This window comes from Sciurus carolinensis, chromosome 12, assembly GCF_902686445.1.
Source record: "Sciurus carolinensis chromosome 12, mSciCar1.2, whole genome shotgun sequence".
Lineage (NCBI taxonomy): Eukaryota > Metazoa > Chordata > Mammalia > Rodentia > Sciuridae > Sciurus > Sciurus carolinensis.
In genome coordinates, this window is record NC_062224.1 from 50364113 (window position 1) to 50376387 (window position 12275).

The 12275-nt window shown below is 41.7% G+C and overlaps 1 protein-coding gene across 5 annotated transcripts in view; it reads left to right on the plus strand.

The window, feature by feature from the left end:
- Window positions 1-12275, plus strand: part of Frmd4a (FERM domain containing 4A) — a 420775-nt gene that overhangs the window by 243812 nt on the left and 164688 nt on the right. For all 5 annotated transcript variants that reach the window (XM_047520300.1, XM_047520299.1, XM_047520298.1 and 2 more), the window contains exon 2: window positions 7888-7953. In XM_047520300.1, the coding sequence (XP_047376256.1) occupies window positions 7888-7953 (66 nt within the window). The remainder of the gene's footprint in view (window positions 1-7887; window positions 7954-12275) is intronic.

Consider the following 12275-nt stretch of genomic DNA (forward strand, 5'->3'; position numbering starts at 1 on the left):
CAAAAGTTAACATGCATCATTCTCTCAAGCCAGTGACTACTGTCAAGCTGGGACCGTGGTCTTCCCGTCACCTGTGTCCGCAGCATAGAGTATGGTCATCTCGCTGCAGGGGTGAAGTAAAGTATTTCCAGATCCAACAAAGAGCATGGGCAAGGCCATGAATGTGGGAGAAGCTGGCCCTCAGAGAAATCGAATTTAGTCTCAGGATTGTGGGGGTCGGGGCAGAATGGTTGAGAACACTGGATCTGGTAAGGTGAGGCCAGTTGTCAGAGGGCTTCTCATCCCCTGCTCAGCCAGTCATCTTTCACAGATGTTAGTGACAAGGTACAAAGAAAGAAAGGTGGTTTTACAGCCCCATCAGGGGTCCCTCTTGAGGACCTGTGTTCACCCAGGCTCCTGTCCAATTCCGCTCAGGAGTCTATAGCTTCTCTTCTTACCTCGCTCTCCTGCCAGCCTCTGTTCAGATTGCATAGCACACCCTCTCTGATCCAAATATCCAACTCCCTTTCTTTTATCAAGATTAGTCTCCATCTCTCTCCAAATAATAATAATAACAACAACAACAATACAGTACCATGTTGAGTAGGAGTAAGTGTCTTCAGAGATTCTGGTTTCTGTGATTGCAGAACCCAGACCAGGACTGAAGTGAAAGCCCGCAGTTGTGTTGTATCAAGGTGAATATGTTTTAATGAGTGTGTGCATTTGGGACAGGCAGAGGCAGAACCCAGGCGGGACAATCAAGTAGCTGTTCTTTAGCACCCCCTGCATGGAGGCAGTCAGCACCACCGGTGGCTTTACTGCTCTGCACTCCCTGAGGTGGCCTCCAGGAGTTTGCTCTACTCTGGGGCCTGTGCATTTGGATCTCCCAGTATCTGTTTCTCCTGACCATTTAGTCAGTGTGTTGGTTGCCAGACACAGGGAGGGTGATTGTCCACTCTGACCTCTGGGTCAGTACACATCATCCAAGCCTTGGTCTTCCACATCTGCACCAATAGCTTGTCCTCAGTTGGGATGTTTCATTGAGAGGTGGGAAGCATCCCTTCCTCCCCCATCTCCCATAGCCGAGCTTTAGTTCCGGGTTTCCTACCTGTGAGATGACCCAGAGACCGTCAGTGAGACCCCTGGTTGTCCCCCCCACTTTCCTGCCTGCGTCCATGCCCTGTTTTCTGGATTTTAGGCCCAAAGACTGATGATCAGTGTTTTCAGACACTGGACCAAGCAGTATCATGCAGAGAGGATTAAATTGATTATCTCACAGGAATTGTGGCTTGAATGCATCCTGGCTACTGGGTCCTCCTATCCGTGGCATCAGGGCCTCTTAGGTGCAGCAGCCCTCCTCTGTCCTGGTGCCCTGAGCACAGCCCATGATAGCATAGCTTCTCTTTTTGCTTGATCAGAGAAAACCCAATTTCTTTTGGCTGTAGGCAAAGAGAAACCCAAGCAGCTGCTGAACACTAGAATACATTTACCGTAGATCCTCTGTGACGGCACTGTCCCCAGCTCCATCTTCATCCAAGGCACACACAGCAGGTTGAGCTTGGAAGAGAGCGTTGCCCATTCAACCTTTATGTTACTGTGCATTTTCATGTGAATTTGTTTCTCATAGAGCCACTCAAGAATTTTCATTTGGGTTTTATAAACTACCGCTGTTTTCAACAGCCTCAGAGGCACTCCCATGTGTGATCTGAGTGTGGAGGAGTCAGGATAATGACAGAGAGGGGATAATTTGCCAAAGGTCATGGAACAAGATAAGGACAAAGTTTCTCTGAATGAGACTCCGGATGTGCAGCACTTGTACTTCCTTTCCTTCCACTCTCACACTCTCATCTGATTTTTAAATGATAACTTTTTATTTTTTTCAGAAAGTGAGTTTGAGATAAATCAGGCAGAGAGGAAACTGTATAATAAAAATGGACACTATCTCTTTAAACGTTAATGGTTCTGAGCAGAGGTCTTTGTACCCACCACTGTCACATCTCTTGTGACCACAGTACAAATTCAGAGTGGGCAGGGAATGGGTTGGATATTTCTAACAAATTTAAATGGCCCAAAGTCCTCCATGTCTGCAAATTTGCCAGCTAGAATTTCTGGAGTTGCAGTGAATGAGCAACTCTTCATTCATTTCCTCCTAGGTGGGAAGTGCCCATGAGTATTGAGAGTTCATGATCTTGTAGCTTTTTGGTACCTAGATTGGTCCTCAGGCCTTTGTTTTTCTGAGTGGAGAGAGGAATGTGACACAGTTGAGGTGACCCAGAAAGCTGGGCTCCAACAATGACTTGTACTTGGAAGTTGTAGTCATAGCCTTGGAATTTCCTTCAGAGCCACAGAACAGCCTGGGTCAAAGGGCAGATTGTGAGGTGCTGTTGTAATGCATCCGGCATCCTTAGGTCGGCCCGTGGTTTAAGGAACCCTATGCAGGAAGGATTTGCTGTAAGAAGCAATTCTCCATGTTTGGGCTTGGCTTGGATGCTTTTGAGCTCTGAATTTTTGGTTTGATGATAAAGTTTCCAAAGATGGAAATTGGGGTTATTTAGAGACTATTGGTAATTTTCCTAAATCAAATATGTCTTGGAGATGTCATCATTTCTTCATTTTGTGTCATCCTGAGTCATTAATATTTTTTTAAATTTTATTGTCTCATAAATATATTGTCTGAAAAATGAATGTGAGTCACAAGTCAGAAGCTTATTTTGCACGGAGACAAACAAGTAGGCATGTAGTAACTAGGTTAAAACTTTCTTACAGGCTTGTGGGCATTACCTACAGAGCTATCCTCCATTGCCCATCCCCTTCCCCACCCCCTGCCTCCAACATCTTCACCATAACAGTTGCAGTGTAAATTATCTCAAGACACTGAGAAAATATAATAACTTGTCAACTATTTTTTTCAGTTTTTATTTACTTATTTTTTATTTTTTGTAGTACTGGGGATGGAACCCAGGGCCTCCTCACACATGCGAGGCTAGCACTTTACAAATGAGCTTAACCCTTTTTATTTGTTTGTTTGCTTTGAGACAGGGTCTTGCCAAGTTGCCCAGGCTGGCCTCAAACTTGAGATCCTTCTGCCTTCACCTACCAAGTTGCTAAGATTGCAGGCATGCTCCACAGTGCCTGGCTTAGTTTTGATTTTAAACCATGCTTCTTTTTTTTGAGTTCAGGATCTGTTATTTTCAAATGGATGAGTACCATTTGTACAATTGCATTAGTTTCTATAAAAATACCATTAACAGCAAAACTAGGATTATGTCTCCAGAGCTCTTCCTGCATACATATATACCATGGTATGTGAATTATTTGTTGAGGAGCAAGAAAGGAGAAAGAGAGGACATCTAAGTAGTGGCTGAACTCCTTAAGACAGAGAGAAAAATATGTGGTATGGAGAAAAAAGTGATAATAAGAAGAACATGAAAATGGGGTGGACTTGGTTTTGTATTGGAAGAGAAAATATTCTTAATAAAATATATCTGAGATTTTCCCACTCAGAATGTTTATAGTGTCTTTAAGAAAGGACTGGCCAAATCTTGAATTCCATTGCCTTCTATATCCCTGCGTGGTGTGGGGAGCAGAATGCTTTCAGGGTTGCCGTGTTGTGACTGTTGCAAATCTGAACCTCAATCAGAAAAAGCAAATCCATACTCTGAACTGGGCACCTTGCACCTCTCCTTACAAAGTATTCTGAAGCCACCATTTAGGGAGTTGTCATTACTATTTATTTATTTGTATTTTCACCAATTATTTGTTGATTTTTTTTTTTTTTTTTAGTCAGACCCCAAAGAGGGGACTCCCCTGTCACATTTGAGCAATAGTCCCTGCACCACTGGGACTGTCAGATGGACACCCATTGACATAGGTATTTATGAACCCCCTGCTTCCCAGTTTCTGAACTCCAGGAATCACTTCTGGTCCCAGATGGCTACCTATCATTCTCTACAGGGAGGGAATGTATCAGACATTCAGTCTTGAATGTTTGGACTATGTGACATCTCTAATTCTCATTTTTAAATTCAGAAACTTGATTTTACATGTTAAAATAGAAGCCATCTAAGTGAATTGAATGATTAAGAATCTTGTCAGGCTCCATGTCCTATGCCTGGCTTCAAACAATCTCATTCATCTTTCTAGATAAAGTTTCTTTTTCAGACCCTTTTTAATTGAAGAAAGAAAGAGAAAAAAAAAAAAAAAAAGGAACAAGTTGAGAAATAATATTTGGGTGGGGTGGAGAGGAACCACCCAGGAACCTCCACCCTAGTGCATCAACTATTTTGATTTTTACCTTCTAATCCCCATCCATTTGCATGACAATTTTATTGGCTACTTTATAGCACACATATCGTTTCATGTTCTGCTATGCCCACTTATGTTAGAATCATATGTATCTCCCCTTACTGTTGCAGTCTTGATGATTAGGAGTGTAACCTTAATAGCAAAGTTGAATAAATTGGGGAGGACACCTCACTTTCAAAATTACTCTTTTCATATATCCCTTAGAGGCACAGAGCACTTGGCAGGCCTGTGCTTGGTATAGAACTTTTTTGCAGCAAGATGATTTATGGTTGGGATGGTAGCCAGCTGACGTCTCTGCGAAGCCTTGTTCTCCAAAGGATTTCCTTTGAGGGTGATGCCAGGGCTCCGATTGTGCCTGAGCAGCTGAAAATGAAAGGAAAAACAAAAAGCAGTATTATTTTACAATTGTTAGTATTCAGAAGAAATTTTCACTATGCCTGGCAAGCCAAACAAAGCTACAGATGTCTCCGCTTTCTTTGTACACACCCACGAGGATGAACCTTTTCTGAACCGCTGATGAAAATAGGGAACTCCATTCTGACTGGAGAATGGAACAGCAAACCCTGCGCTTTGAGAAGCAAACCCCACCAGTCCTGTCAAAAGAAGGTCGCACCTTAAAAAACATCATGATTCAAACGCAGGTTTCTGTTCCGGCTCATTTATTTGTACCAATTTCTTGCAGGTAGATTTTGCTTTCCGCAAGGGAGTCATTAAAATCTAGAGCAGGTTTGCAAAATTCGGAGGAATAGATACCAGCATCTCCATACACAGCGCATCAAATAACTTAATGAAAGTTTTATTTTTTTAGATGAAAATAAGACCCTTGGGTTAAAAGTTTTAAGTCTGAACTTTACATGCTTGGAAATAGTTTGAGAAGTGCTGTACTACCCATTTTTTTTTTAATTACTATGATTAAACTTTATTTGATATAGTAATTTCTTTCAGATACCAAATTGTTTTCATGAAATTTGGTAAAACCTGAACACGTAACTTGAAAACGTGTATACTCTCAAACTATTACAGTGTAATGAAGCTCAACACTTTGTGTTTGAAAGATATAGAGGACAAGCAGACTTTCTTGCATAAAACTCTTCCAATCCTTGTGCTTTGGAGAATTTTCTCAAAGCCGTGATAAATATATCTTTTTTACATTTCAAAATAATATACTGAGTGGTGGTACCATTTTCCTCCCTAGAACTTCCACTCTATTAAACTTCCTAGTGAGAGCAGAATTCTGTGACTAAATTTTTATCCAGAGTACCTATGTAGTTGCTATTAATTGCCCTATCGAAATTTGAAATCAACATTTTGTACCTAGTGTCTTTTTTTATTATAAATGAATCTTTTATGCGTATTGGTATGGCAGCACAGATTTTGGTCTATTTAAAATTGTAACGACTTCCATTATTCTTGATTGTAGATTGATTGATTAAAAAGAAGTAATGTACTTTTTTCAAATTAAGTCAATCAATTAGGATGCCTACTATGTGCAAGGTTGATGGATTCTAATAGGACTTTGAGCCTGTTTTTCTTCTGAAGCAATTAACACCCAACCTTGAGTTCAAAGAGTCAGAACTTTGCATAAACCCATCTCAGTCCCATAGCTGTGTGTTCTGGCTTGTTCGTGCAAAACGCAAGCCTTTGGGCTAAAGATTTGCGTCACTTTTAGCCCATTTAAATCTCTTCGTTAGAGTGCCTGTGAATATGTGAAGTTTGATGGCTGAGTCATTAAAATCAAGAGGCATTTGAGATTAGGTTTATCCAAGCAGACCATGCTGTTTTGTTCTTGTTCTTTTTTTTAAGTACATTTTATTTGTTCTTTTTAGATATCCCTGATAGTAGAGTGTATTTTGACATATTGTACCTGCATGGCATATAACTTCCCATTCTTTCAGATGTACATGATGTGGAGTTACACTGGTCATGTGTTCATATATGGACATAGGAAAGTTTTGGCAAGCCATTCTACTGTCTTTTCTATTCCCATCCCCCCTTCCTTCCCTTCATTCCCCTTAGTCCAATCCAATGAACTTTTATACTCCTTTCCCCTTATTGTGTGTCAGCATCTGCATATCAGACAGAACATTCGACCTTTGATTTGGGGGGACTGGTTTATTTCACTTAGCATAGTTCTTTCCAGTTCCATGCATTTTGATCAAGATCCTAAAACTGGGGATCTCAGACTTGATGGAAGCACGAGGGGCTGACTGCTTTGAGGTAGGAGTAAGGGAATTTTCTCCTAGAGCTCTAGGAGAGTTCAGACATGCTCATAGTCAGAGAATTAATCCTGTTGAATAAGAACAGAAGGTTTTTCCACCTTCCCTGAACAGAGTGCTCATGAGGACTCGTGACCATGCAATGGGACGGTGCCGGGATCTTCTTATATATGTGTCCTTTCTTTTGATCTGTTTAAGATGACTGGTCACTGGGGGAAAGGTGTCTTTTGAGAGCACTGTTATCATGTAAAATACTGGACAGGAAGGAACCCTATGGGTCATCTGACCTACACAGTGGTGTGGGAGCCACTCACACCACTTTCTGGGAGCTAATTGCTACATTTGCAAGAATTACAACAGGGTGCCAGTTGTCAAACATAGCTGTTATTAAAATTAAATTGTATAAATTCATAATTAAATGCATTATTTTAAAAGCAAAGGTCAAATTCAAAGGGCATCACTTCCAGATTATTTTACTACACTTTGCCGTTATCTGCATTCTCAAGATTATTTTATGTGATGTTGGATACACTGGCAGTATTGTCATGCAGGAACCTGACTTCAGATGTAGTGAAGGTGTTTGGTGTGCAACAAGTCAGTTTATGGCCAGAGCCGTGGCCACCTGACTTGCTCTTCAGAGGATTGTTTGTGAGGGCGATGCCAGGACTCCAGCAAGTGCTACAGATCAGGGCTCCATTCTTCCAGAAAGCTAGCTGTCACCTTCACCAGCATGTCATCAGACCCAGCCCATTTGTTTTTGTACATGAGACTGGGGTGCAGAGATGAACAAAATCCTGCAGCTGGTAACCATCAGTGCCAAGTCTAGACTGCAGTCTCCCAGTGATGGTCTCAGTGCCTACCTTTCTGTTTTACTGCTCAAAGAGAGCAGTCCTGAAAGGCACAAGGGACAAGAATCAGGGTTATCTGGAGGCATTATCTCCAAGGTTCCCCTGTCATTAATGACAGCACTGCGGGGACTCAGGTCGTACATGAGGAGAGGAGATGCTTAGCTAACCCAGAAATCAAATGTAGTTGCCAGATGGGTGGCTTTCTGCTCCCTGGAGATCACCTCACTCATGTCCATATGGTTATTGAATAGAAGAGGGAAGAAAGAATGACTAACACTTACCACCACTTGCTGGTATGTTCTACACGTATTTGCCAATTTATTTCACGCTTCCTCCATGAGAATGTAAGTTCCACAAAGTCAGAGACATGTCCTTGTGTGACACTGTACACCCTGCTCCCCGAATAGCACCCTGTACAGAGGAAGCACTCAATAAAGATTTTCAAATGAATGAATGAATGAAGCAATCAGTCCAGCTTGGGACCCTCTGACCCTTTGAGTTCTAGACTCTCAGTGACCACCATTTCTCTTCCCCTGTAGATGACGGAGGGTCGTCGATGTCAAGTCCATCTTCTTGATGACAGGAAGCTGGAACTCCTAGTACAGGTAAATTTTTTCTGGTCAACCTTCAAAGTTTCTTCTGAGTTTAATGAGATTCAAAAGTTGCTTCAGCGGGGGTGGGGGTGGGGGGTGGACGGGAACAATGTCAACTGTTTTTAAGTTTCTATTAAAATCTGTGGGAGAATGGCAAGGACACACCATGAGTTTTGTGTGTGTGCTATTTTTGTTCAGTCAGTTTCTGTGAACCGTACCTCAGGCATTCAAGGCCAGATGTATATCTATCCTATTGTTCCGATCTCTAGAAAAGGAAATTCCACAACTGCCATTAGCTATTCTCTCTGCTCAGAAGGAGTTAACTGTAATGGAACCTAAATAATAACTCTTGCTGTAACTAAAACTGATTTAGTCTCCCTTGCTCAGAGGGGATAGAAAACAGTTCATTCTTTTCAAGTTGAGCTCTCATAGTTGTAAGGAAAAGGAACAGTCTCTGTGCTCTGTCTTCCCTCCAAGGTCTAAGTGACCCCCTCCCTTCCCCCATCCGGTGGGTGGACGTCACCTTCACTGGTGAACATCTGGAGAAGCTGAGACACAGGAAATCAGCCAATTTTTCCCCAAACTGAGAACACATTGGGGTCAGAAAAGTCAGAGAAATCATTAGCATCACAGACCCTGGTCTTGCTCACCTTGTTCTTGAAGAAAAGGATTGTTTTTCCCAGAACCTAAAAAATGGTGATGTTTCTGAACCTGATTTAAAGAGCTCTAAAGTCTGTTGTTCATCTTCAACTTTTATAACTCCACTTGGCTGATGTTCTCAAATGTCTGTCTCAGGTTCTGAGGGGGTTGCATCTTGTCCCCCAGGACATTTTGCCAGAAAGATGCTACAGTTCATCAGAGGTCTGGCATGCTGCCCACTGTCTCGCTCCCAGAGAAATTAGTGCATTGAAGAGGAGAGATTCATGTGCAGACAGTCTCTGGTGTCTTGTACATGCTGCTAGGATTTAAAAATGCTCAGATTGCAAACGGTAAGAGCTGGTACTTTGAGATTGCAAACTTTTAAGAGTTGATTCTAAAGGCATTATAATTGCAGTAAAGGAAATAGAGAAACTAAGGAAAGACTCATAATCACATCACACTAATTCAACTACTATTCTCATTTTGGTGCAATTCTTTCCAGTATTTTTCATATTTATATTTTTGTATGGTTGTAATCATTTATTTATTTATTTTTAATTTTTTTAAAAAATTGTAGATGAACACAATACCTTTATTTTACTTATTTGTTTTTTATGTGGTACTGAGAATCAAACCCAGTGTCTCACATGTGCTAGGTGAGTGCACTACCACTGAGCCACAACCCCAGCCCAGTTGTAATCATAATGGTTGTATGATTCTATATATTTTCTTTTTCTGCTTAATACTGTCTTTTGCTAACATTTTCCAACACACTATGAATTGTCATCTTTGTTAAGAACTGCAAAATTTCCAGAAATGGATATACTATTATTATCTAATCTTTCATCCATGTGGGTACTTTTAAGTATTTTTAAAAAATTGTTTTTCCACTATTGCAAGTAAATGCTATGATGAACTTATTCCTGTGCATAGTTATCCCATATCTTAGGTTATGTCCTTATTAGGCTAGATTCTATGGCCTCCGGTCTTGTTAAAAGTCTGACTTGTGTTTGGATGAGGGTGAGTGGAGCAATAAAGGAAAACTATTAAGTTGAGCAAAACCTTTCCAATTAGCAGAATCTCTCACTGACCCACATCCGATGCTTTGTATTGTTAGGAATTAGGGTGAAAAGTTTATAGGTGAGTGGTCTCTCTGGTATGTTTTATAGGCTTTTCCTAAATCCATGCTTGGGGCCTTAGACGGGGGCCATCTTCTGGGCAGGAAATGAGACTTCGAGTGGCAGTCCAGTTACTGCACCTTGGCCTGGGAAAATCTGAATGGGGGCAGCCTGGATAGAATTGAGTCACAGAAAATATGTTTAGTTACTGATGTGCACATTGGGAACTGTTGACCTCAACACTGCAAAATCAAGAAAATGTTGAATTAGGTCAAGCAAGAGGAACCCGTGCTCTTGCCACCCCTGGATGGGATACACTTTGCACGGAATTCCCTCTTCCTAGAAGGCTTTCTTTCACTCCCCTCCCCTCAGCCTGGCTAGTTTCCATTCAGGACACTCCCCCACCCAACCCCAGAGGCTTTTCCTGAGCCTCCCACCACCCTCCCTGCATCTGGGTTTTAGCTACTGCCGCCCTGTTTAGCTCTTCCAACAGGATCAAGCCTTGTCACCATTGCTTGTTGACTTTTTCCCATTTCCCAGAGCCCCCAGCAACTTGAGGGTTGGGCCTGTGTCTTGAGTCCCTAGTACCCAGGACAATGCCTGGCACCTGATGTCACTAAATAAAAACTTGTTGAATGAAAGAATGTACGAACCCACAGATGCCTCGCTATTACTTCCTTCAAGGACTTCTTGCCATAGTACCAACTGCTTGGCAGGGGACTTGTTTAGCACACATGAAACATTATGTGTAGCCCAGCACAGTAGCGTGTGCCTATGGTCCCAGTGGCTTAGAAGACTGAGGCAGGAGGATTACAAGTTCAAAGTCAGCCTCAGCAACTTAGCAAAGCCCTCACCAACTCAGCAAGATACTGTCTCTAAGAGAGAGAGAGAGAGAGAGAGAGAGAGAGAGAGAGAGAGAGAGAGGAGGAGGAAAGCAGGAAAAGAGTTTTTTTTAAAAAAAATGTGTGTGTGGGTGTGTGTTTATGGAAAGATTCTAACGTCCATTGCAGAGTGGGCTTTAGCAAAACTTGGAGAAAGAAGGTTAAAACTAATGGACAAAACCCAACTAAAATACATGAATTTTATTTCTCCTCTACAAAGTTCTGTTGTCCAGAAATATAAGGCAGAATCTTTTCCAAAGGCAGTCCCTATTCTGCAACTTTGGACCCTTTTCTAGGTTTTAAATAGCACATAACATTTTGGTGTTCTGTGTTTGTAGGGTGATAACTTTCAGTCATTTATACTTTAGTCACCAAAATATATAAAGTATTGAAAGTGTTGTTGTTAAGAATAATTTTGGAATTTTTGTCATAAACCTTGAACTAAGCGGTGCCTTTTGAGATCTTTTGGCCTGTGATTATAGGGAAGGGGAGAGATGGAAAAGGCACCTGCATTTTCCTACCAAGCTTTGTAAGGTGGGGAGGCTGGTTTGGAGGAAGGTTTGTCTCCTACAGGGAAGCAGAGTTTTTAACAAGGTGACTTCATTTATACAAGGTGATCGTCTGACAAAACATTCATAAGAAGTGGCAGAAGTGCCAGGTATAGTTTGCAGCTACTAGCTAGCCAGGAAGGAGACTCATCCAAGTCTGCACGCAGGCTTCAGAAGCAGGAGGCTGCCTCCAGCGTAAACACCATGGCTTCAGCAACTCACTCCCCGACTGGCCACTGTCAAGAGTCGCTTGCCTTCCGGAGGATGCTGGGAACCAGCCAGCCATGCAGATAATTCCATGCAGTGGTGTAATCCTGACCGCTCTGAGCATAACAGTTCCTTTCTCTGGGTTACAAAGAAAAATGGCAGTAATTCTAATATTTAATGTTTATTCTCCACAGCACTTTGAGATTACTAAGTGAAATCTGTGCTTCCAAATCTCTGATTGTTCCCTGTAAATTGCACATTGCCCATAATGCGGGAGGACAGAAGGTCAGCAGTGCACGTGTTAGAAATTACTCCTTAATCCACAGGCAATTTCCTGACACCTGTGTCTTTGCCATGTATCTCCTTAAGTCCTTAAATTCCAGTAAGAGCAGCTGAAAGGACCGGGTGAATGTTCAGGAGCAGGTCGTGGATAGGTAGGTGGCAGATCACACAGCCACGTCATTGTTCAGTCCAATTTGCAGGCAGTGTCTTTTGCTCTGTCATCTGAAATTGTTTCCACCATTTCCAAATTTACTCAAAAAGCTTTCATCAGAATGAGAGAGGCCAGCATCATCCATGTCTCTGACTCGACCTCTTCCTGAGGCTTCTGTAGCCGGAAAAGGAAAAGTGTTGGGTTTGTTTAATGTTAAGCTCAAATTCTCAAGTTTTGTCTTCCTATCGTTGCTCCTTTAAAATATTTTTCTTAATTGTTTATGTGAACATGTATTTGGAGGAGCAATTTTTTTTTTTGTTGTTTCTGAAAAGTGTGACTCATTTCAGTTTCTTCACTGGCTTTAAGGGGAACTGCCCAACTTTTCATGATCAAACTTTAATGTGATATCGATTGCTAGGTCCTAAAAAGCAGAGTACCATAATTTTTTTAAAATTTATTTATTTTTTTATTGTAAACGAATGGGGTACAACTTGTTTCTCTGTTTGTA